Raw genomic sequence first — 24,512 nt, 5'->3', positions numbered from 1 at the left:
TATAAGTATGCTAAAATTATGCCATATTCGTTATATTTCCGTACTGCTTAGATATTAAGGTTTTATTTGTGTCCTTCAGACCATTACCTCAACTGAAGAAAGAACAAGACCCAATCTTTGCAAAACATTGAAAGGTGAGATCTTTTCCACCCATGAGAAACATATAAAAGCAGAACTGAAATTAAACTACCGAACGGTCAGAAGGTTGCCAACATTATCTGTTTTATGCAACATTCTTGTTAATGGTTTGCTTGTATGTGTGTTTGATGAAGAGCTGGGATTGGCTGATGGACAGAAGTTAGTTGTCGCTGATGTCACCACACCTCAGACTGTCCTCTTCAAGCTCAAGTTCACATCATAAACATGCAGCATTAACCATGTACAAAATTAAATGAATGGCAGAGGTTCCTCAAACTCACCTGTAACCGTTTCTTCGCAAATTATACCGATTGTAAATTTTCCCTATCTTTATATAAATAACTCCCTTCTTGTTTAGAGTCTGTTTGCTTTGTGCTTCAGTCATGTTTTGTTTTCACTATATCATTCATGAGGAAGGTTGTCATTGGATGATGAGACCTGTACCACAGAGCAAGTTTAGCCAGGTAAGGTTCAGTACCACAAGTTTGTGTTCACTGGATTAGTAACAAACACTGTATGACTAAACTACCCCAGGCAGGGTAAGTTATGTTTTCAATCACAGATCACCAATCAGCTGAGAATAATGACGACAGTCACCCTGTATCTTACTCCAGTTTTGTTTTTATAATGATCATATCGTTCATCATGATCTCTTGAGCTGTGTATTTAAATTCTTGATGTTTTTCATAATTATTATCAGTGATCAAACCAGTCCTGTAATGAGTTTCTTTAACTTGTGGTACAGGGCTCTGGTACATCTGTATCAGTGGGAGTTTTTGTTTAACATTTAGTCCCATTAGTTCATGTCAGGTGATCAATAACTAACAATGAGCAATAGCTTTGTTACAGTATTTATTAAGTGCAACTGTTTATTGTTAGTTCATCTTAGCAGGTACATTAAATAATAACATTAACAGACAACTTTAAGATTAATAAATGCTTTAGAAGTCATTTTTTAATTGTTTTTGTTAACTAGTTACTAATGTTAACAAATGGATCCTTACTGTAAAGTGTTCATATTTCTCTGTTTTTGGTGGTTTACTGTTCAGTCTTGTAATATGTGTTTTAAGTTAATGTATGTAGGCTACATAGTATTTTAGCATTTGTTTGTGAATGAATTTGTCTTATAATAAAAGCCTTTTCTGAAGTTGTTTGACATTTTTGCAATTTTATTTTTCAGTTAAATATAAGGAAATGATGGGTAGTATTTGTAGCTATTTCACTATTGAAAAAAACCCTATTTGTTTGCGTTTAAATGTTGTAAAATATGCTTTAAGGTTACTTGTTTATATTTCTGACTCTTAATTGTTAATGTCTGCACATAATGGTTTGTTGATGGGAATCTCACACAGCCAGACTTCAGCGGATTCTGTTCTCAGTGAAGCGCTATTATGACGCGATGATGCAGCAGGTATATATGAACAAACTGAACTAGAATTCTCTGTTGGGTGATTTGGCGATTGATGCGGTTGGTGTTTTTGGTGCGGTTGGCGAGTTTCTACAGTTATTGAATTTCTCTGATTATTGATTTTCGGTTTTTGACTCTCTTTCGGACTTTGACTATCGGCTTTGGATTCGCGACACATTTTGATTCTCGGTTTTTGACTCCCTTCTGTTTTTGACGCTCGATTTTTGACTTCTTTGGATTCCCGTTTTTGACCCTTTTCTCGTTTCGACTCTCGGCTTCGGACTCTCCTCGGATTGGTTAACAGCTCGGCGACTGAAAAAAACGCCGATCCTTTCATTGAAATGGGAGTGTTGGGAGTTTTATCAGTGTGTGTAAGTATGCAATATACACAACACAGCAGAGTAAGGGCGTCTTTGCGTGATTACAGGGAGTGTTTTTAGACGCAAAGACACGTTCTGTGTAATTTTTGACATTGAAAATAAGAGAATAATGGCTATGGCCTCCTCCGCCATGTTAACGTACCGTCAAATAAATCGGTTGCCATAGAATTTAATGCTCCGTAACTTGTAAGATCTGTTATGTGTATCCCCAATTTTTTATTTGCTTAATTGTTTGTTAAATGTCATTGTATGTTTTTCTGAAAGTTGAATAAAATAAAAATAAAATGAAAATAAATCAGTTGCCATGCCAACTGTAAACAAAAGCTCGCAACGCTTCCCCCGCCTCCGAGTTCTTCTGATTGGTCCACTGGCGCTGCGTGTAAAAGTTGTATTTTTTTTAACTTGACATGGCGTCTTAAAAACGCGGCGCTCATGTGCTCGTGCTTTTTTCAGTCTTGTTTTCATTATCAAGTATTGAAATTATCAAACGATATCCTGTAAATTTGTGTTAATGTACATGGAGAAACGTTAAAATAAATGTAATATTTCCTGACTATACACTTTGTTACTAAAATGCGCACTTGTTAGACAGCTTCATTTGAACTTATTTTCTTCAGTATTTCCCAGTAAACCTTTCTGATTTGTTTGTTTCCCCTGAACTTTTGCCTTGTGCAGCTGGAAACACAGAGAGCTGTGTTTGGTGTCCCCCTGATCGGCCTGAGGAGGAGTGGACAGATGAGGCAGGGTCTTCCTCTAGCGCTCGTGCACATAGTGGAGTTTGTGGAGAAGCATGGTGAGTGCTGTGTGAGTGTATTTGACAGTGTTTCTCAGTGTTTGTCACTTGTATGCTGAGATTGTGTGTATTTGTAAAATGTGTGTTTGTGTTTAGGTCTCAGAGAGAGTGGCCTGTTCAGGGTTGGCGGGAAAGTGAAACGCTGCCATGAACTGAGGAAAAGTTTTGATCAAGGAGGCGTTCCGGTGTTTGACAGTGAGGATATTCCTACTCTTGCCTCATTACTGAAACTTTTCCTCAGGGAATTACCTGGTGGACTTATTCCAGAGCCACACAGGACACAACTGCTGAATGTGTTCAGGGGTAAGTGAAGCTGGGGTGAGCATTTTGGGTACTTTCTTCACAACAAAACTGATTTATCAATTTCTTCAATGTATCTTGCAGATTCAAAAGAGGAAGAAATGAATCAGGCTTTGAGGACAATCCTGAACAGTCTTCCTGAGGAACATTTTAACGTCCTCTGCTACCTGTTGTTCTTCCTGTCCCGTGTGGCTGCCGAGAGTGATCTAAATCTTATGACATCCAAGAACTTGTCAATAGTTTTTGGACCCACCATCTTTCAGTAAGTGTATTAAAATGTCTGTATTCAGTTGATATAGTCTGTACTTCAAAGCACATTACAACGCAACTCAAGGACTGAGGTTTCTAGAATTACACACATACGTTTTCAGGATTTTATGAGACACAGAGACCAGTCTGATGGAGCTGTGAATCATAAAAAGAAGACGGGTGTCTGGTGTATATAGTAATGTGACACATTTGTTATTTGTGTGAACAGCGTACCTCTCAGCCCCACCATGGTTGAGGAACAGGGGCTGTGTAATGCTTTGACAGAGCACCTGCTGAACAACCTGAAACATTTGCTGCCAAACATGTACCCTCATGTGTCCACCAGCAACACAGCAGTGAGCTTATACTGTGTTATAAGTTTGTTTAGAATTATGGTGGCATCTGTGTGTGGCTGGGTTTATGAATTTGATCAGAACATTGTTAAGCTGTTACTATTAGTCACTGCTAGTGTGTAAGAGTGAAAATGATAATATGTAATTCTTTAGTTTTGTATATGTATGAGAGGGATTGAAAATGCTTAGAAATGTGTTTGTGTGTTTAAGGAGGCAGGGGACTGTCACTGCACTGATGAAGAGTGTGTCCAACAGCTGCCACTCACAGAAATCAGGTACATATGCTGAACACAAACTCACACACACATGCAGATCTGTGTTGCTGGCAAACAGTTGTTGATCAAGTGTATGCACACATACAGTAGGATGCTAGTTATTATGGGTTTATTATAAATCATTTATTGTATAGCGTGCTGGTCAGTCCATCCTAATGCTTGTTCTGTATATGTATTTTCCAGATCAGAGTCACCTAAAATTGGACGACTTGGGCGATTGAGAAAAAGATTAAGAAGTTTTGGAAGAAAGCTTTGCCCATGCTTTGGCAGGTAAAAAATTGTCAGAATGAGAAAGAGACTGATCTGGTTGTTGTCCTGTTCATGTGTCCATATGAAGTTTAGAAATGAAGTTTTACTAAGATTAGATGCAATTAAGTTAAGATATAGATATAGTTAGATTTAGTTATACAGGTAATGCATGTGAATAATCATGATTTGTTTTCTTTCTTTTTCATTCCTTCACCACATAGTAACAAAATAGAGAATGGAGAGGTCTCTGCATGAATGGAGACCTAGACATTAGTTAATAGAAGATAATTGGGTCCATGATCCTGACTGCAAGACACTGTGAAGACAATGAGGCCAGTGAGGGTCACTGCAAGACACTGGGGCCGCTGAGCCTCATCTCGAGACACTGGGGCTTGTGACCTTCACCATAAGACACTAGGGCTGGTGTGGGTCACCTTAAGACACTGGGGTCAGTGAAGGTCACCACACAGCACTGGGGCCAGTGAGGGTCACCAGAAGACATTGGGGCCAGAAAGAGTCACTGCACAGCACTGGGGCCGGTGACCCTCACCACAAGACACTTGGGCCGGTGACCCTCACCCTGAAACACTTTTCAGGGTGAGGTCTCTACAGAGCACTGGGGCTGGTGAAGGTAACCTCAAAACACTAGGGCAAGTGAGGGTCACTGGAAGACACTGAGGCTAGTGAGGGTCACCAGCAGACACTGGGGCTGATAAGGGTTACTGCAAAACATTGGGACCAGCATTGCAAGACACTGGATCCGGTGAGGGTCACTGGAAGACATTGGGGCTGGTGACCCTCACCACAAGACACCTTGGCCGGTGAAGGTAACCGCAAGACACTAGGGCAGGCGAGGGTCACCGGAAGACATTGGGGCCGATAAGGGTTACTGCAAGACATTGGGACGAGCATCGCAAGACACTAGGGTTGGTGAGGGTCACCAAAAGACATTGGCTGTGATAAGGATCACCACACAGCACCGGGGCCGGTGACCCTCACCACAAGACACTGGGGCTGGTGAAGTTAACTGCAAGACACTAGGGCAGGTGAGGGTCACCAGAAGACATTGGGGCCGATAAGGGTTACTGCAAGACATTGGGACGAGCATCGCAAGACACTAGGGTTGGTGAGGGTCACCAAAAGACATTGGCTGTGATAAGGATCACCTGCACAGCATCGGGGCTGGTGAAGGTAACTGCAAGATACAAGGTCTGGTGAGAATCACTGGAAGACACCAATGGTTGTTACATCTCCATTAGATGAACGTGTACTGCATTAAACAACGATACTGACACAAGCCTTGTATAACTCAAATTTACTATCTGTTCGCTGGTATACAGATGACATTCAGGGCATACTGCGCATGTGCCATAAAACAGAGCATAAGTACGGGGTGTCGTAAGGACAATGTACAATGCTTGAAATGCAATACACAACAATGGTGATGGACGACAGTAGGTGTGATTATGAAGATACAGACAAGACAGATGCTGATGTTGACCCTGAAGCTGATTCAATTAAAGCTTGTCATTTTCAGTCAATTAGTAGTGTCTTTCTTTTTTCTTTAAGTCTTTTGTTTGTAGTTGTTTAGGCAAGCTGAATTAACAAAATGTCAAATTTAGAAAAAAAGGCCCAATTCTGCACTCCAAAGTTCAGCTTTTTACATTTACATTTATTTACACCAAAATCAACGCGGGTATTACAAAACACCTGATATTAAAACATTTCTCAATACCAATTTTTTTTTATTATTATTATTATTATTAAAAGTTTAAACACTTGTATTGGTGTTGTTTTCAATAAACTCTAATATGGAAATGCTATTATTAAAAAATATGTATATCTGTATATAATAAAATATGTTACTGAAACTGTCAAGATGAGCTCAAGGCGAGCTATTACATATCCGTGTCTCCCGCGTTACTAACACGAGTAATCGCCTTTAGAGTAGTAATAGAGAAGATCTGAATGTGAACAGATGGTCTCTTGATTAAGTTTGATACTGATGGCAGGGAGCGTCTTCCTGAGGACTTAACTAAACCGGCACGAGTACATGAATCGGAGGGACATTGCTTTCCTGAGGAAATACAGGTAAGGCAACTCATTTTTCCATTCGTTTACAAAATCATCCTCAAACATTGAATATGTCCATGAAAATTATAAGCAATGTAAATGCCGCGTGGCTGCGTTTTGCCAGTCCGCGCTCTAGACTACAAGGATGGAAAAACTTATCGATGTACTTAATACGTCAGAAAGTGTCGAAATTAATACACCAGTTAAGGATTTTTATACATTGTTTTTCAGTATTGGTTTGAATTAGTTTATAATGGTCTTTCTTGCTTAACCTGTGTGTTTTTTTTATCTTTAGCTAACGTTATAGGCTACATCAACAAATAGATCGTAAGCTTATTAATTTTTAACCAACAAAACTGAATTTAAAACAGAAAGAAAAGAGTAGTCATGTCTATTCTTCCATCTCTGCTTCATTCTAACATCATGTTTTGGTCTAATATATGAGAGTACTTTCTTATTTTGTTTACATATTCATTTCACATTCACATGCATTTAGTCATGATGAGCTGGTAAGCAAGTGGATCTAGACAGACTTGCAGTTAATTGTGAAGTTGCTACTGTACTTTGAAAATGTGTGAATATCTTAAATATTATGAATGTTATCCTGACTACATTTTTGTTCTTATATTCCCAGGGAGACCTGGAAAAACACCAGGGAGCAATTTTCCATAGTCAGGTACTATGAGCACTTGTGTTTAAAGACACTAGTCATGGCAGAGTTGCAGATCCGGAGATGGAAGATCAGATTAACCCAGGGACTTGACAGTAATACTGACACTGATCTCTAACAGTAATTTATTTCCCTCACACTTTGTTTCTTACTAACCTCCGCGGATGATGACAGTGATGATGATGATGTTAACAAGTGAAGTGTTGTACTAAATTCAGCTATCCTCTTTCTTTCTTAAGATCTACCAGTTTGACTTTTAAAGCATAGCAATGAATATGAATGGTTAATAAAACGTCTTATTAAACACACAAATATAGAAATAGGCATATGATGCATGTACAGAAATAAATATTTATTGAAATAATGATCGACAAAATACACTTTTTTGATCATAGAAAAATGCAAGGATGTCCTGCAGAACAGAAATCTGCATGAAGCTTGTCTACAGGAATAAATTAAGGCGGAAACCAAGGGCTCTTCTGCTTTTGTGTGTGTGGCTCCTGTGCTCACAGTCAGTGTCCAGCAGCAACCAAAGCTCTCGAGGGCAAACCGGTAAGCTAAGCCAACTAGTGCAACATTTCTCTCTCTTTCTCCCCACCCCCCATCCCCCTCTTTTGTCGTTCCCCTTAGGTCTCATTACAAACACTGGACACATGCTTATATGGCCCCACGGGGAGCGCAGTCAGACCACTGCTAATAACAGCTAAAGAACCATTTGCCACCCAGTTATAACTCATTCATTCATGAACACAATGAATCTAAAAGTCATAAGGTGGCTGGTATAGCTTTAAAGTATATATTTGCATCCATAGAAAGCCAAATAATATTATATATATTATAAATAATATAATATTTCTCACACACACACACACACACACACACACACAGTTGTCATTGTTCGTCTTTTTTTTATTTCAGTTTTACTTTTTGTTTGGTTTAAGTTTTTATTTATTTCCAGTTAATCATTTTAGTGCCTCAAGTTAAATTTGTTTTAGTTTATATTTACTATATTTTCACTTTTTACTACTCTAATAGTTAATTTATGTAAGTGAGGATAGCAAAATAAAGTAAACTGTGATGTATTATACCCAAACATTCTTCATACAGCGGACTACCAGTAAAATTGATAAAAATTTGGAACCCAAAATTATTCAGACACTTTGATTTGACCATGTTTTGCTTAAGTGTTATCTGACATAATTAAGATTATTTTTATCTGACACAGTTTAACTGTAAGATCTTGTCATATTTTATTACCATTTTTTTAAAACTATAGTAAATATATTAATGAATGAAATGTTCAAGGCGTCTGAATACATTTTTGTTTGCCTGTATATATATCTGTATATATATTCAAACTATCGTTATCGGCATCGGCAGATATCTCTGTGAATAATCGGCTGTCGGTATAAGTTTAGTATTGGTGCATCTCTAATACATATATATATATATATATATATATATATATATATATATATATATATATATATATATATATATATACACACACACACACACACACACATAATATGCATACATATAAACGTATATATAATTATATTATATTTAACATATTTTTTTTTTAAATTAAGTGTCTTTTATATATATATATATATAGTTTTAATACAGATTTATTTATGTTTATCATTTGAATTTACAGAAACTTGTCTTTATATATGTGTATATGTTATGTTTTAATATTTATTTCTGTGCTGCTTTTAATAAATATCACTGGATCAGAGCTCAGAGTAATTGTAGTGTTGTGTATGTCCATGTGAGGGCGCCAGGACATTAGAAATAACAAAATATTTTAAGATGCGTGTACACACAAAATGACAAACATTCTGCGTGAAATAAAGCCCTTCTGTCTCTAACTGTCTTTCTGTCAATTTAAGGTCGGTCAGAAGTTAAGCCGGGTACCTGCGAAGTGGTGGCGGCTCATCGGTGCTGTAATAAGAATAAAATAGAGGAGAGGTCTCAGACGGTCAAGTGCTCCTGTCTCCCTGGACAAGTTGCTGGGACTACCCACACCCAACCTTCATGTGTAGATGGTATGTCTGTATCAAATTAACCTCCTATTATTGTACACTTTTGGTTTAAGAATGAATGAATCATGAGTAACTGCATCCGTCATAGCTTTTTATATACCCTATATAACGTCTTTTTTTTGCACATATAGGCCACTTGAGCTTGTTCTCTAGAAAAACTCCTCTAGTCTAAATGATAATGCAGAATCATGCAGAATTTGATTCAGAATCATCATAATTCATTCTTAGATGAAATGTCAAGTAAATTGTTTTGAAAGAAAAATCTCATATCTACAATAGCATTACTATATCCTGGTGCCTCGGGTGCACGTGTATTGTGTTACGCAGGATATTTCCCTTTTAATTCTTCAAAAGAAGCTGCTGACTATGTATGGATCTCTCCCTGAATATCCTGCTGAAAAGACCAGCATGACTTTTCAGACCAGCATTGTCTTTCTGATGAAGCTGGTTGACCAATTCAAGTCTCGCAGGTTAAGATCATTTATAATCACTGACCCATGCCGTGACCATGTCCAAAACCCCAACATATGCTGTTTCGTTTTTTCCCCTCAGCAGGGCAGTTTTGTCAGCATGGAGCATTAATCAGCCATAGTTCATATCTTTCTGTGTAGTTCTAGCATGCAGGTTTGACTTTCTGTGTGGGTTTGAGTGGGTTTATGTGCATCTGAGAGGTGGGCAGTGAGCTTATGTGGGTGTGATATCATGGTCATTTTTGAATGCAATGTTTCACAGTTTGTTTTCAATCCATTTAAGTTATTTATGATTTTGTACATTCTTACTACACTGATCTCTCTGGAATACTTGATTCTGTCTGTTGTGGATAACATTTTGACCATTTACCGTTGTCCCTGGCAAACAACATTTATCACTCACAGTCTCACAGTCTCTTTCTCACATAAAGAGATAATTTCAACTCAAATCAGTACTTTATGTCCTTGTTATATTTAATTACTTGGTAAGTAGCCATGTAATAAGCAGGATAATGAAGTCAGCTGGTTACTATCACAAAATAAACCCCTTCAGGATGAAATTAAACCATGGGTCTTGATCGCCCTATGGTTTATTTTGTGATAATGACCAGCTGACTGCATTATCCAGTACATATACTACTGTTCAAAAGTTTGGGTTCAGTAATATTTGTTTTCTTCTTCTTTCTGCATTAAATTGCTGACAAATGAGAACAGCAACCAAACCAATAGGGCAACAAGTGCTGGGACTAGTCCCAGTTAGTCTAGCACAGTACACATAGCAAGTTTTTTTTTTTAAATAAATAAATAGATAGAATAGTAAGTGTTAGTATTAATGGGTCAAGTGTTGGCGAAAAAGATGCCTCTTTAGCAGTTTCTTGAAAATGGCTAAAGACTGAGCTGCTCAGATTGAGATAGACAGGTCATTCCACCAGCAGGGAACAGTAAAGGTAAAGGTCTGTGAAAGTGATTTTGTGCCTCTTTGGGATGGCACCACAAGGCACAGAGGTCTGAAGTAGGGAGTTTAGGTGCAGAGCCAGTGGTTGTGTAGGCAAACATCAGTGTCTTGAATTTAATGCAGAATTTGAGCAGCGATTTGCAACCAGTGCAATTGTACGAAGAGAGGTGTGACGTGTGCTCTCTTCAGCTTGTTAAAGGGATAGTTTACCCAAAAATTAAAATCATCCTATGATTTTACTTACCCTCAAGCCATCCTAGGTGTATATGACTATCTTCTTTCGGATGAACACAATCGGAGTTGTATTAAAAAAATCTCTTTGCTCTTCCAAGCTTTATAATGGTATTGAATTGCTCTCCTGAAGTCCAAAGAAGTGCATCCATCCATCATAAAAGAAATCCATATGGCTCCAGGGGGTTAATAAAGGCCTTCTGATCCATATTTAAAACTTTATAAATTAAAATAACTAGATTCCGGCAGACGCGCTACGCAAATCAACTTGTGCCAAATGAGTAACCCTGTGGCGCGATGTATACAGGATGTAGGAGTATTGTAAGCTTATACGCCTCTCGCGGTTCAAATAAATAGGGCTGTGCAACAAACTCAAGCTCCTCATCTCTTATATCGAAATCCTCCGATATGTCTCTTGTTTTAGACTTCTAATTTGACTCTTTTGGAGTAAATCGATTTGTGTAGGCCATTTGCTGGAAGCTAGTTATCTTAATTTATTAAGTTTTAAAGGTGCTGTAGAACGTCTTTTTAAAAGATGTAATATAAGTCTAAGGTGTCCCCTGAATGTGTCTGTGAAGTTTCAGCTCAAAATACCCCATATATTTTTTTTTAATTAATTTTTTTAACTGCCTATTTTGGGGCATCATTAAATATGCGCCGATTCAGGCTGCGGCCCCTTTAAATTCTCACGCTCCCCGCCCCCGGAGCTTGCGCTTGCCTTAAACAGCATAAACAAAGTTCACACAGCTAATATAACCCTCAAAATGGATCTTTACAAAGTGTTCGTCATGCAACATGTCTAATCGTGTAAGTATGGTATTTATTTGGATGTTTACATTTGATTCTGAATGAGTTTGATAGTTCTCCGTGGCTAAAGCTAACATTACACACTGTTGGAGAGATTTATAAAGAATGAAGATGTGTTTATGAATTATACAGACTGCAAGTGTTTAAAAAATGAAAATAACGACAGTCTTGTCTCCGTGAATACAGTAAGAAACAATGGTAACTTTAACCTCATTTAACAGTACATTAGCAACATGCTAACGAAACATTTAGAAAGACAATTTACAAATATCACTAAAAATATCATGATATCATGGATCATGTCAGTTATTATTGCTCCATCTGCCATTTTTCCTATTTTCTTGCTTGCTTACCTAGTCTGATGATTCAGGTGTGCACATCCAGACGTTGTGCCCTTGTCTAATGCTTGAACATGGGCTGGCATATGCAAATATTGGGGTCATACATATTAATGATCCCAACTGTTACGTAACAGTCGGTGTTATGTTGAGATTCACCTGTTCTTTGGAGGTCTTTTAAACAAATGAGATTTATATAAGAAGGAGGAAACAACGGTGTTTGAGACTCACTGTATGTCATTTCCATGTACTGAACTCTTGTTATTTAACTATGCCAATATAAATTCAATTTTTAATTCTAGGGCACCTTTAAATATGGATACTTTTCTTGCAAAAACCCGTCCCTTTGCTTCAGAAGGCCTTTATTGGATTACTTTTATGATGGATGGATACACCTTTTTGGACTTCAAAATCAGGAGAGCCATTCACTACCATTATAAAGCTTGGAAGAGCAAGGATATTTTTAAAATAACTCTGATTGTGTTAGTGTGAAAGAAGATTGTCATAGAAGATAGTCAACTCCAAGGTTCCTGGCTGTCCTAGATGGAGTTGTGGTTGAAGAGCCTAGCTGAATGGAGAAGTTGTGAAAAAGTGTTGGGTTGGCACTGACCACAAATAGTTATGTGCTTCTGTCTTTAGAAGGTTGAGTTGAAGGTGGTGTTTCTTTATTCATTTCAAGTAAATGCGGTTCTTCTGAACTTTTTTCCGTCAAAGAAACCTGTATCAAAAAATGTATCATGGTTTCCACAAAAATATGAAGCAGCACAACTGATTTCAACATTGATAATTATAATAAATGTTTCTTGAGCATCATATCAGAATATTAGAATGATTTCTGAAGGATCATGTGACACTGAAGACTGGAGTATTGGTGCTGAAAATTCAGTAATAATTTTTCACAATACTGCTCTTTTTTGCTGTATTTTTGATCAAATAAATGCAGCCTTGGTGAGGGTAAGAAACTTCTTTCAAAAACAAAAAATACTGACCTCAAAATTTTTAACTGTACTGTATATCTTTAAAAATATCCTCAATTTCTCAATGATACTGGATGTTGTTCCTGCATTTCACTGCGTTTTCTTTTAATTCCCTTTCAGCGTCAATAGTGCGGTTGAAGTGGTGGTGTCAAATGGAGCCATGCTTAAATGGTGAAGAGTGTAAAGTATTGCCTGACCTCACCGGCTGGTCCTGCAGTTCCGGGAACAAAATCAAAACTACCAAGGTAAGTTGTAAGGCCTGGTCTTTGGAGAGAGTCCACTATTATCTAGAAATATAGTCAGCAATTTGACCACGACCACACACCTCAGAGCTTCATCACCAGATGTTTTGGGCTGAATGTCGCAGGACTGTAAATGCATCAGTTTTCTAATATTTATTCATTGCTAACTCTACCTGTCAAATGAAATATCTTCTTAAGTGCATCTTGGCCCTTCTTCCCCTTTTAGGTCACACGGTAAAGCAACACTTCTGTGGAAATGCGATGACAACTCATAATTTCACAGGAGCATATTTTTAATTTCAGACCTGCAGATGTCAACAAAAACACTCGAGCAGAAACATGCAAACTGTGAACTAAGACTGTGATAAGAGTTCAAATGATGCAAGGCACAACTGTTTTCAACATTGATAATAATAAGATATGTTTCTTAAGCAGGAAATCAGCATATTAGAATGAATTGCGAAGGATCATGTGACACTGAAGACTGGAGTAATGATGCTGAAAATTCAGCTTTGATATCACAGGAATAAATTACTTTTTAAAATATGTTCAGATAGAAAACTTATTTGAAAATGTAATCATATATTTTACAATATTACTATTTTTACTGGGTTCTTACAGAACCCTAATGCCAGTATACATGAAACCGACATTTCCAAAATATATACACTACCGTTCAAAAGTTGATCGGATCGGTAAGATTTTTAATGTCTTTAAAAGAAGTTTCATCTGCTCGCCAAGGCTGCATTTATTTAATTAAAAATACAGTAAAATCAGAAATATTGTGAAATATTATTACAATTTAAAATAACTGTTTTCTATTTGAAAATATTTGAAAATGTAATTTATTCTTGTGTTGGCAAAGCTGAATTTTCAGCATCATTTCTCCAGTCTTCAGTGTCACATGATCCTTCAGAAATCATTCTAATATGATGATTTATTGTGTACAGATGTACAAAATATTTGTGTACAATATTTTTTTCCAGGATTCTTTGATGAAAAGAACAGTGTTTATTTGAAATATAATCTTTTGTTACATTTTAAATGTCTTTACTGTCACTTTTGATCGATTTAATGCATCCTTGCTGAAAAAAAATATTAATTTCTTTAAATTCAAAATACAAAAGCTTTTTATTTCAGATAAATGCTGTTCTTTTAAACTGTCTATTCATCAAGGAATCCTGAAAAAAAAGTATACAACTGTTTTAAACATTGATAATAATAATAATAAATGTTTCTTGAGCAGCAAATCATCATATTAAAATGATTTCTGAAGGATCATGTGACACTGAAGACTGGAGTAACGATGCTGAAAATTCAGCTTTTCCAACACAGAAATAAATTACATTTTATATTATTATATAATTATTTTATTATTTATTACATTTTATATTATTATATATAGTTATTTTAAATTGTAATAATATTTCACAATATTACTGTTTTTACTGTATTTTTAATTGAATAAATGCAATCTTGGTGAGCAGACAAAACTTCTTTTAAAAATATTACAAATCTTACTGATCCCAAACTTTTGAGCAGTAGTGTATATATATATTGTATTTCACAGAAAAAGAAGAAAGTCATACAGATTTGGAACAACCTGAGTGTGAGAAATTGTTGACAAAATTATAATTTTTGAGTTTACTATGCCTTTAAATATGTTTGGAAATCACAGGAAATCTCCCCATCTTGATTAATCCATGTTCCCTGAATTGTAACCAAGTTAACTCTGATGTTGTTTTTGCACAGTAAAACTTCTGAATATTAAGATAAAGCCCCTACCTGTGCACAAATACACAAACACACTGCTCGTCTTTTCATTTTCATCTGACTGACTTGACACACCACCTGCAAGTGGAAGCAAGTAAACATGGAATTTTGGAGCAAAACAAGCCCTGTTTGATATGGAAATAGAACAGAGGAGTGTGAGAGTGTGTGTGTTTATCTGGATGTGTGAGAAAGACAGATGGGGAACCAGACTATGCTGGAGCCCATGTGCTCCTAAGTTGTAGGTTATTATCATATTAGAGCTTATTAAAATTTTGATTCCTTTTTTTGGGGGGTTGGGGAAGTAGGGTGGTTAGCTTCAAATTATGACTGTAAAAACATGAAATTATGTATTAGTTTGCTTACACAAACACATGTAGGGGTTCACTGCAGGTTCCAGTCTGTTATTAATTAACAACAGGGTCACCGCTGACTGTTTTGAATGATTTATCATAAGCCTCATTAAGACTCATGACAATTCACTGAATAATTTGGTGGTTCCAAACGTAAAACTCTAAAACAATCATTTTTTTTAAGTGTTAATGAATAAACATTCATTGTTGAGGTGCCTGTATCTTTATTTAACCATGAAGAATGTTGGTATTTTTTCACCTTTTCACTCTGCAGTACCCATAAAATTATACCTGACAGTTTAAGTGGCAGGAGGCAAGATGAATTTGAATGTATTTCCAATAAACACATTTCAGTTTTAATGACACAGAACTCTCCTGGAAAGAGTAATTGTACTGTGTGGAGATTCAGAAAACAGGGTATTACTTATGCATGCTGTGCCTGGCATCAGTCCCCTGGGGAGGGCCAGCGCGCTCCTGTAGTGTTTTAGAGGAACCGAGGACAGTGGATGTAAGTATACCTGCTTGAATTTAAATGATGTTGACATCCATAATGAACTTAATGACGGGGTGCTTGAATTTTACATTCTCACTCTTGTGGTTTGCATTGCATTGTTAATAATAAGAGTGCCGCTGAATAACTCGATATGCCATTGTTCGCATACTTTAAAATAAGGAAATGAGGAGCCCATGCCAACACGCTATGCCAGCATCTTATTACATCCAGCAGTGAGCGGAGGAAGACAGAGAAAATTGTTTGCCTCTGTGGGAAATAAAAAAAATTGAACTATTTTAGACCAGCAATCTACCATTACCAGGCTCAGGCGAATCCCTTTTTTTGGAGGAGAAGATTACCAAGAATGGATGTGGGAGCAGCCCTCTCGGATTTAGTATCTTATCCAAAATGTGTGTTCACTGGTCAGATAATTACCCAAACCCTTACATCATACTCACAATGGGACAGAGAAAAGGAGGCGAGAGGAACACATCATCTGTGCTATTTCAAAGAGACAGTTCACCTAAAAATTAAGATTCTATCACCATTCATCCTCGTGTAGTAGTTCTGAACTTTTATGACTTTCTTTCTTCCATCAAACACAAGCAGATCATTTCCATTCATTGAAAGTGCATTCAGACTCACCTAATATACTTTTAAAGTAATATACTTTGAAAAAATATACTGAATGTACCGTTTTTAGACACTTAATTGCAATCAAATAAAAATGTATTATAGTTTATATTATATTCATTTAGTTGAACCTAACAGTGTTTATAGATCCACTTAAGGACTTAAATGGATAGTTCACCCAAAAATGAAAATTATCCCATAATTTACTCACCCTCAAGCCATTCTCATAGGTGTATATGACTTTCTTCCTTCAGCCAAACACAATCAGAGTTGTATTAAAAAATATCCTGGCTCTTCCCAGCTTTATAATGGGTTTGAATGGCGCCCGAGTTTTTGAAGTTCCAAAAAGCACATCCATCCATCATAACAGTAATCCATACAGCTCTAGGAAGTTAATAAATGCCTTGTGAAGTGAATCGATGGGGTTTTGTAAGAAAAATATCCATATTTAAAACTTAATAAACTATATTCACTGGCTTCTGGCAACGGCCATATGCAGGTCGAGTTCTGGCGGAAGAGTGACCTCTGACCTGATGAATGGCAGGATATAGGAGTAGCGTAAGCTTAGATGAGAGTAGACGCCTCTCACGGTTCAAACTAATTGGACTGGGCAACAAACTCCTCTTCTCTTATATCAAAGTCCTCTGATATTTCTCTTGACTTCTAATTCATGAAGTGTTTTGTTTTGCTCTATCCTCTGTGCTTCCACGTTCATCAATACATCATGTGTCGGGTCAGAGGTCGCTCTTCCGTCAGAACTAGACTTGTGTACGACCATTACTGGAAGCTAGATATTTTAGTTTATTAAGCTATGAATATAAATATTTTTCTTAGAAAAACTCATCGCTTTGCTTCAGAAAGCATTTATTAACCCCCTGGAGTTGTATGGATTACGTTTATGATGGATGGATGTGCTTTTTGGAACTTCAAAAACTCTGGCGCCATTCAATACCATTACAAAGCTTGGAAGAGCCAGGATATTTTTTAATATAACTCTGATTGTGTTCAGCTGAAAGAAGAAAGACATATACACCTAGGATGGCTTGAGGGTGAGTAAATTATGGTATAATTTTCATTTTTGGGTGAACTGTCCCTTTAAGTACACCTATGTAAGTTCAGAATTGCTTTAATTGTTTTTGAAATATGATATTGTCTTATGTACTGATAATTTATGGGAAATTAAAATATACTTTAATTTCATTGTCATTTCTAATGAAACTTGTACGTCATGTATTTAAATATATTTACACATTTGTAAAGATGATGCAATTTTTATAATCTTGAAATGTAATATCAAATGACACTACAGTTTCAATTATAATCAACTACATGTGCATTAGTATGTTAATGAATACATCAAAAAAGTGTACTTCTTTAAAGCACTAAAATATAATTAAATCAATGAAGTACTTTGAAGTAAAACTTTTAATTTGACTATTACAAAGTGCACTATTTAAAAGTGTACTTAAGTGTGTATGAAACATGCTAAACATACTACTACTATACTTTTAAGATTTAAGGTACACTATAAGTGCACATTCAATACAATTGACCTTTCGCCGGGAGATTGATTGACAAGCGATCTAACCAATCAGAACGCCGCATCCGCCATTTTGTCCGACAAAGCAGCCAGTAGTTAAAAGATTAACCTCGGTGGAGTTAAACTTGAAAAATAGTGTGTATTGACGTCTTTCCGCGTTTGAAACAACATTCATTCTCATGTTCATGGACTAATAGGAAGAGATAATCGGTTTTTACGAGCGGTTGAGCTGAGGATCTACAGCAATCTGTCACGACCATGGGTCACGACACATTAAAGAGCAACAAAACGGTTTTTTATTGTTTGAATTTCTTTAATAACTACACGGTTTGAAAGCTGGGACTTTGTTTAATATCATAAGTAACCTGCTCTGTCTTGTCTGTCGATGTGTGGTCAGTATCCTCTTTGTTCCGCGATGTATTTTTCACTGCGTGTGGCGTGACAGCGCCACGGCTTGTCGGACAAAGCAACAGTAACTAAGGGGGGCGGGGCTCGGCGAAAGGCTAATTAAGTGCACTTTTTTTACAAAAATGTTTATTTGGTTTAGAGACATGCTCACAAGGTTGAGTTCGAAGTTCAGAATTGTATAATGAGTGAATGACCGAGTTAACTACAGGTGCTTGACACACATAAAGTGAGCAATAATGTGCCCCATCTATTTTGGGATTTGTTAGTCTCTGTATGTGAATTAGAAAGATGTATCTGGACTTTCGTACCCGCAGTGATCAAATCAATATCCAGAAATGCATGCTTTTTGAAGCAACACAGACAAAACTGGCTGGTGGAGTGTTATCATCAAACTGTCTTGTTTTGAACCCCACATTACAAGAAATGGTAAATAATAAATATATTTTATTGAGGAAACCCAAAGGTAATTTTTGGTATAACTGTGAAAGGCTCGGGGTGTTGTAACCTCATTCGACTTTTTTTTTTTTTTTTAATGCCTTAAAATTGTGTATGCTTTAACTAGTTTCTGTTTCATGAACTACTCAGACTCTATAATGAGCTGTCAAGGACACTTTTGGATGATTTCCTTTTTTTTTTTTTTTGTCTGCTCGTCGTGATCAAGTGTTTTGGTGTATCTCTCAGCATGTTAGTAGCTGAGAGATACCTGTCTTTGTGTAAGAGTGTGAATTAAGTGACTCGAAAAGGTGAAAATGAAAGGTGAGAGCGAGTCTTGAGTTTGCATAGTCTATCACCACAAATTCTGTTCTGATCTTCAGGTACCCTGGTTTAAAAAAGGAATAATTGTGGCTGGCATTTTTTAAAACACAAAAATGTGATATTTGAATGGGTTGGTTTAGCTTCCTTAAACAGATTTGTTTCAGATTTGGAAACAGTTCTTACCTCTCCTTCTCTTTGAATTATTCAGTGCTGTTACCAGTTAATTAACTAAGACTAAGAGGTAGTGATTCTAGAGATGTTTTAATGCTTTATTGCATGCACACTGCCAAACAGCACACATGTTGACAGCTCCCTGACTCTGTGCTGGTCATTAATAATTGTGATTGAGAGCAGGGTTGTGTAAGAAGCTCCTGATGTCAGGATAAATTAGAGTCAAAAAGAGGGGCTTTACCAAGAAAACAACAAGGGAGCTCATGCTGAAGTTAAACAGAACAAGAGAGCAGCCATTCCTGTTTTGTTGCCTTTGTTCATTTTTTTAATCTAAGTTCGAAACTTAAATTTTCACTTAGTGTTTTCTGTATTTTGAATCTGTCAGGGGAAAAAAATACCAGTAAGTTGTTTTCAAAAGGATCCAATTTGCAATCTCATTCGCCGTCCTTTTAAAGTGTTATATAAATGACATTTGTAATGACATTGGAAGACTTTCAGAGCAGACAGAGAGCCTCACAGGAGCATTTCAGACTTCCCAGACCTGGAATTGTCTTTCTGAGCAAATATCAGTGCAGTCAACGCCGCGGCAGTGTGGAGGACATCACTGCTTTTATCCTTCAAAGCTCCAGCGTCTCCATTGTATCAGAAACTGCTTTGAATCCTTAATAGCCTCATTTACTGAACCTCAAAGAGCTTAACAAGCAACCATCAGCATGTGTGATATGTTTTTTTTTTTTTTCTCCCAACACTTTTGCTGAAGAACTAAACTTGCATATTAATACTTTTGCCCTTCTAAATAACACTGGAGGTCAGAAGTGGTAAAAGAACACGATGGAAAACTTGGTAAATATGTGTATGGGTTGTTGACATGAAACACTACAGGAAAGTTGATGTCCTGGTGTGACATGCTCCAACTGATTTTAACAGCTCCTTTTTATTCTGTTATAATTATTATGCATGCTGTTTTTGTGAGCTCATATTAATTGAGAAGCTAGAATATTTCCAAAATGTATTTCACCATTTAATATCAACTAATGGAGGCAAAAATATAATAAGCATTATTTCACGGGCAGTGAAGTGCTGCGAATCATGCATAGGCATGAGGCCGCATTTGGAGATATTGCTTTTTTACAGTTCAGTAAACAAGAAAAATTAATGGCTAAGTTGCATTTTAGACAAAATATTTTCAGTTACTTTGTCTGTTTTGCTCCACCAAAGAAGAAGTCAAAGCAGAATCGCTTTGTCTTTCGGCAATGGCGTACCTGAATGACTCGGTATTAGCAGTAAATGATTCAGTGCCTCAGAATATGTGCAAATTCATATTTATAAAACAGTAGGCAAAAACTACCAGAGTCCCTTTTAGACAAGTCATTTCACTCGGCGGCCATCTTTGAAACGTGTCTCTGGCGTTCTAGTAGGCCTACAGCTCCTATCTTTAAATGGGGAAACATCAAATTCTCCAAAGCTGTTTGCCAAGCTTTTGATTAAATTTCATATTTAAGATCACCAATGAAATCTTTCAACAACTCCCTAATAAATTGTTTCTAAATGCTCAAATCATGACAAAAAACGGTATTTTTCAGGCTGGATCAAGATATTGCGCATGCGCAGTCCCAAACCTACCTCATTTCGGAGGCGCGCGTCTGACTGTTTCTATAGAAACCGGCGGAGCTTCTGACGGCCGCTGCAGTGACGCGATGACTTTACCAATCGGCGATTGGCTCTTACTTAAAAGGGGGACTTATTCCGCCATATTGCACGTGGCACTTTCTCCCATTCAAAACAATACAAGTGACGCGTCTTGTGTTATTCTATAGTCTTTGAAACTTCCCAGATGAACTATTACTTCAAGATTCTGAAGTGTGCATCCAAAGGACACTTTAATATCCTATGATGCCGCGGGAGAGGAGTTGTGAATGGCAGTGGTCACAGTAGGTCACATGACAACATGACAAATGTAGTACATCCGGTTTACATTAGTGCAACGAACATTCATACTATATAGAAAATACTTACTTAAAAGAGGTGAGAATGAGAGTATGTGGTTTCAGCACAGCCACTCACTTGTTTCATTCCCGAATGAATGTGTGTTTTTGAATGAATCGGTCAAGTAAAATGATTCAATCACTCACTCATAAAGGCAGGAACTTGTTAGTTTCTAAATGAATCAGTCTTTTCAATGAATTTGTTGAAATAACAGTCCAATCATTCACTTATAAAGTCAGTCACTTGTTTTGTTCCTGAATGAATCTTTTTTTTTCTTTTCTTTTGAACAACTGAATTAATCATTCAGTGACTGACCCATCTCTAACAAAGATTTAAACTGTGGAAAGAAACACTGTAAAATCCCTACCACTAATGCACAGAGCGGCAGTTTGTCCAGAATGCACAAACAGACATGTGGAGCATTACAAACATGTGGCCACATACACACTGCAGTTCAATTTGGTGTCAGTTCACCTTTTAGTGCTTAATCCATTCTGTACACACACAGTTCAGTAATTTACAGAAGTGACAACCACATTCTACAAAAATTCTCTGCAGTGTCTAACTGAACTGAACTGTTAATGATGTGTCAGGGGGCCTGTACTAATACCCATACTTGCAGTCTTTGCACTTGACCTCTTGTCTACTTTTATGACATATTTCCTGTATTTGGCCCAAGTGTTCAAATGGGTGTGAAGATTGCAAGTGTGTGTAAAACTTTTGATTACCCAATGGGACACTTATAGTGTAAAAAAAAAAGTATTTACCTTATTTTGATTTTCAGTACTTTGCATTTTGAAATAAACTTCTAAATGTTTGTTCAGTAGTTCTTAGATGACATAATTTAGTAATTGTGGCACTTACATTTAAGTGATAAAAAGCAGTTGCAAATGATGTGCAAAATACACATACTCATCTTTGCACCAATAAAAAATATAAAAAAACACTATGTTTTACTACCAAATTATATGTTTTATCTAATTAATTTAAACTTACAGTGGAACGTTTTCCTCTGCATCTTGCGATTTCGGGGCATGTGAGTTTCTGAACATGATGCATGATGGGATACGCTTAGCCTCGAATACTGAACATTTACTCACCCTTAAGTCATCCTTGGTGTATATGACTATCTTCTTTCAGACATACAGAATCGGAGCTCTATTAAAAAAAATATCCTTGCTCTTTCAAGCTTTTTAATGGTAGTGAAGGGGGGCCAGATTTTGAAGCCCAAAAAAATACATCCATCCATAATAAAAGTAATCCATACAGCTCCAGGGGGTTAATAAAGGCCTTTTGAAGTGAAGCGATGTGTTTTTGTAAGAAAAATATCCATATTTAAAACTTTAGAACTTAAAATAAAATAACTAGCTTACACCAGACACATACACATACTGCGCAAGTCCACAATGAGCCAAATGAGTAACCCCCTGACATGATATATGATGCAGGATGTATCGTAAGCTTAGACGACTCTTGAGGTTTAAACAAATATGGCTGGGAATCAAACTCGGGCTCCTCTTCTATTATTTCGAAATCCTCTGATATTTCTCTTTAAAGGTGCCATAGAACGTCTTTATAAAAGATGTAATATAAGTCTAAGGTGTCCCCTGAATGTGTCTGTGAAGTTTCAGCTCAAAATACCACATAGATTTTTTTTTTTATTCATTTTTTAACTGCCTATTTTGGGGCATCATTAAATATGTGCCAATTCAGGCTGTGCGGCCCCTTTAAATTTCTTGTGCTCCCTGCCCCTGGAGCTCGCACTTGCCTTAAACAGCATAAACAAAGTTCACACAGCTAATATAACCTTCAAAATGGATCTTTACAAAGTGTTCGTCATGCAGCATGTCTAATCGTGTAAGTATGGTATTTATTTGATGTTTACACTTGATTCTGAACGAGTTTGATATATGCTCTGTGGCTAAAGCTAACATTACACACTGTTGGAGAGATTTATAAAGAATGAAGTTGTGTTTATGAATTATACAGACTGCAAGTGTTTAAAAAATGAAAATAACGACGGCTCTTGTCTCTGTGAATACAGTAAGAAACGATGGTAACTTTAACCACATTTAACAGTACATTAGCAACATGCTAACGAAACATTTAGAAAGACAATTTACAAATATCACTAAAAGTATCATGGATCATGTCAGTTATTATTGCTCCATCTGCCATTTTTCGCTGTTGTCCTTGCTTGCTTACCTAGTCTGATGATTCAGCTGTGCAGATCCAGATGTTAATACTGGCTGCCCTTGTCTAATGCTTGACCATGGGCTGGCATATGCAAATATTGGGGGCGTACATATTAATGATCCCGACTGTTACGTAACAGTCGGTGTTATGTTGAGATTCGCCTGTTCTTCGGAGGTCTTTTAAACAAATGAGATTTATATAAGAAGGAGGAAACAATGGAGTTTGAGACTCACTGTATGTCATTTCCATGTACTTAACTCTTGTTATTCAACTATGCCAAGGTAAATTCAATTTTTAATTCTAGGGCACCTTTAAAAAAATTCTATTTTAGACTTCTAATTCATGACCGGTGTTTTGTTTTGCTCTATCCTCTGTGCTTCCACGTCGGGTCAGAGGTTAGTCTTCCGCCGCAAACTGATGTGTATGGCTGTCTCCTGGAAGCTAGTTATTATAGTAAATAAAGTTTTAAATATGGATATTTTTCTTACAAAAACCCATCGCTTCTCTTCAGAATGTCTTTATTAACCCCCCGGAGCTGTGTTTATGATGGCCCCCCTTTCATATCCATTATAAAGCTTGAAGGAGCCAGGATATTTTCAATTATATCTCTGAATGTGTTAATCTGAAAGAAGATAGTCATGTACACCTAGGATGGCTTGACGGTGAGTAAATCATGGGATAATTTTCATTTTTGGGCGAACTAACCCTTTAAGGCAGTGGTCTCAAACTCAATTCCTGGAGGGCCACAGCTCTGCATAGTTTAGCTCCAACTCACACCTGCTTGAAGTTTCTAGTAATCCTGAAGACCTTGATTAGCTGGATCAGGTGTGTTTGATTGGGGTTGGAGCAAAACTGTGCAGAGCTGTGGCCCTCCAGGAATTGAGTTTGAGACCATTGCTTTAAGGGCACTGAGCTTTGGCGTTTTAAGACCTGGGACAGTCTTGCACACTTACTTCCTGTCGTGTGCACGAGCTCTCTAGTTTACAAGTCTGCAAGCGTTGGCTTTTGGACAGACCCATACTCTCTTCTGTATGTATTGCGAACCATACCTGTCTATTTTAGTCAAGCTCAAGCAACAAGAAAGCCCAAAAACACTTAAAATATATAGACAACACTTAAAGAGCATGCTTACAAAACAAAACATGATGCCTCTGTTAACGGTTGTGTAGTTAAAAAGGCTGAACATAATGAGCCTTTGGTCACTGTAATATTACTGTACACACAAGAAGCCAGAATTTTGCTGTCAACCA

The 24,512-nt window shown here is 36.9% G+C and overlaps 1 protein-coding gene across 2 annotated transcripts; it reads left to right on the top strand.

The window, feature by feature from the left end:
* Window positions 1-73: 73 nt before the first annotated feature.
* Window positions 74-7,008, top strand: LOC125259863 (protein FAM13A-like). 2 transcript variants are annotated; one of them, XM_048177825.1, is made up of 11 exons: window positions 74-134; window positions 273-1,917; window positions 2,602-2,719; window positions 2,816-3,022; window positions 3,104-3,281; window positions 3,498-3,624; window positions 3,832-3,896; window positions 4,080-4,166; window positions 4,367-6,236; window positions 6,514-6,545; window positions 6,853-7,008. In XM_048177825.1, the coding sequence occupies exons 2-9, from the start codon at window positions 1,888-1,890 to the stop codon at window positions 4,398-4,400; spliced, it is 846 nt and encodes a 281-aa protein (XP_048033782.1). In that variant the 5' UTR covers window positions 74-134; window positions 273-1,887; the 3' UTR covers window positions 4,401-6,236; window positions 6,514-6,545; window positions 6,853-7,008. The 2 variants fall into 2 exon arrangements, with proteins under 2 accessions (XP_048033782.1, XP_048033780.1); XM_048177823.1 differs by lacking the exon at window positions 6,514-6,545.
* The last annotated feature ends 17,504 nt before the right edge of the window (window positions 7,009-24,512 follow it).

The sequence above is a fragment of the Megalobrama amblycephala genome, linkage group LG24 (assembly GCF_018812025.1).
Source record: "Megalobrama amblycephala isolate DHTTF-2021 linkage group LG24, ASM1881202v1, whole genome shotgun sequence".
Taxonomy (NCBI): Eukaryota; Metazoa; Chordata; class Actinopteri; order Cypriniformes; family Xenocyprididae; genus Megalobrama; species Megalobrama amblycephala.
This window is presented reverse-complemented; position numbering and strand designations above follow the sequence as displayed.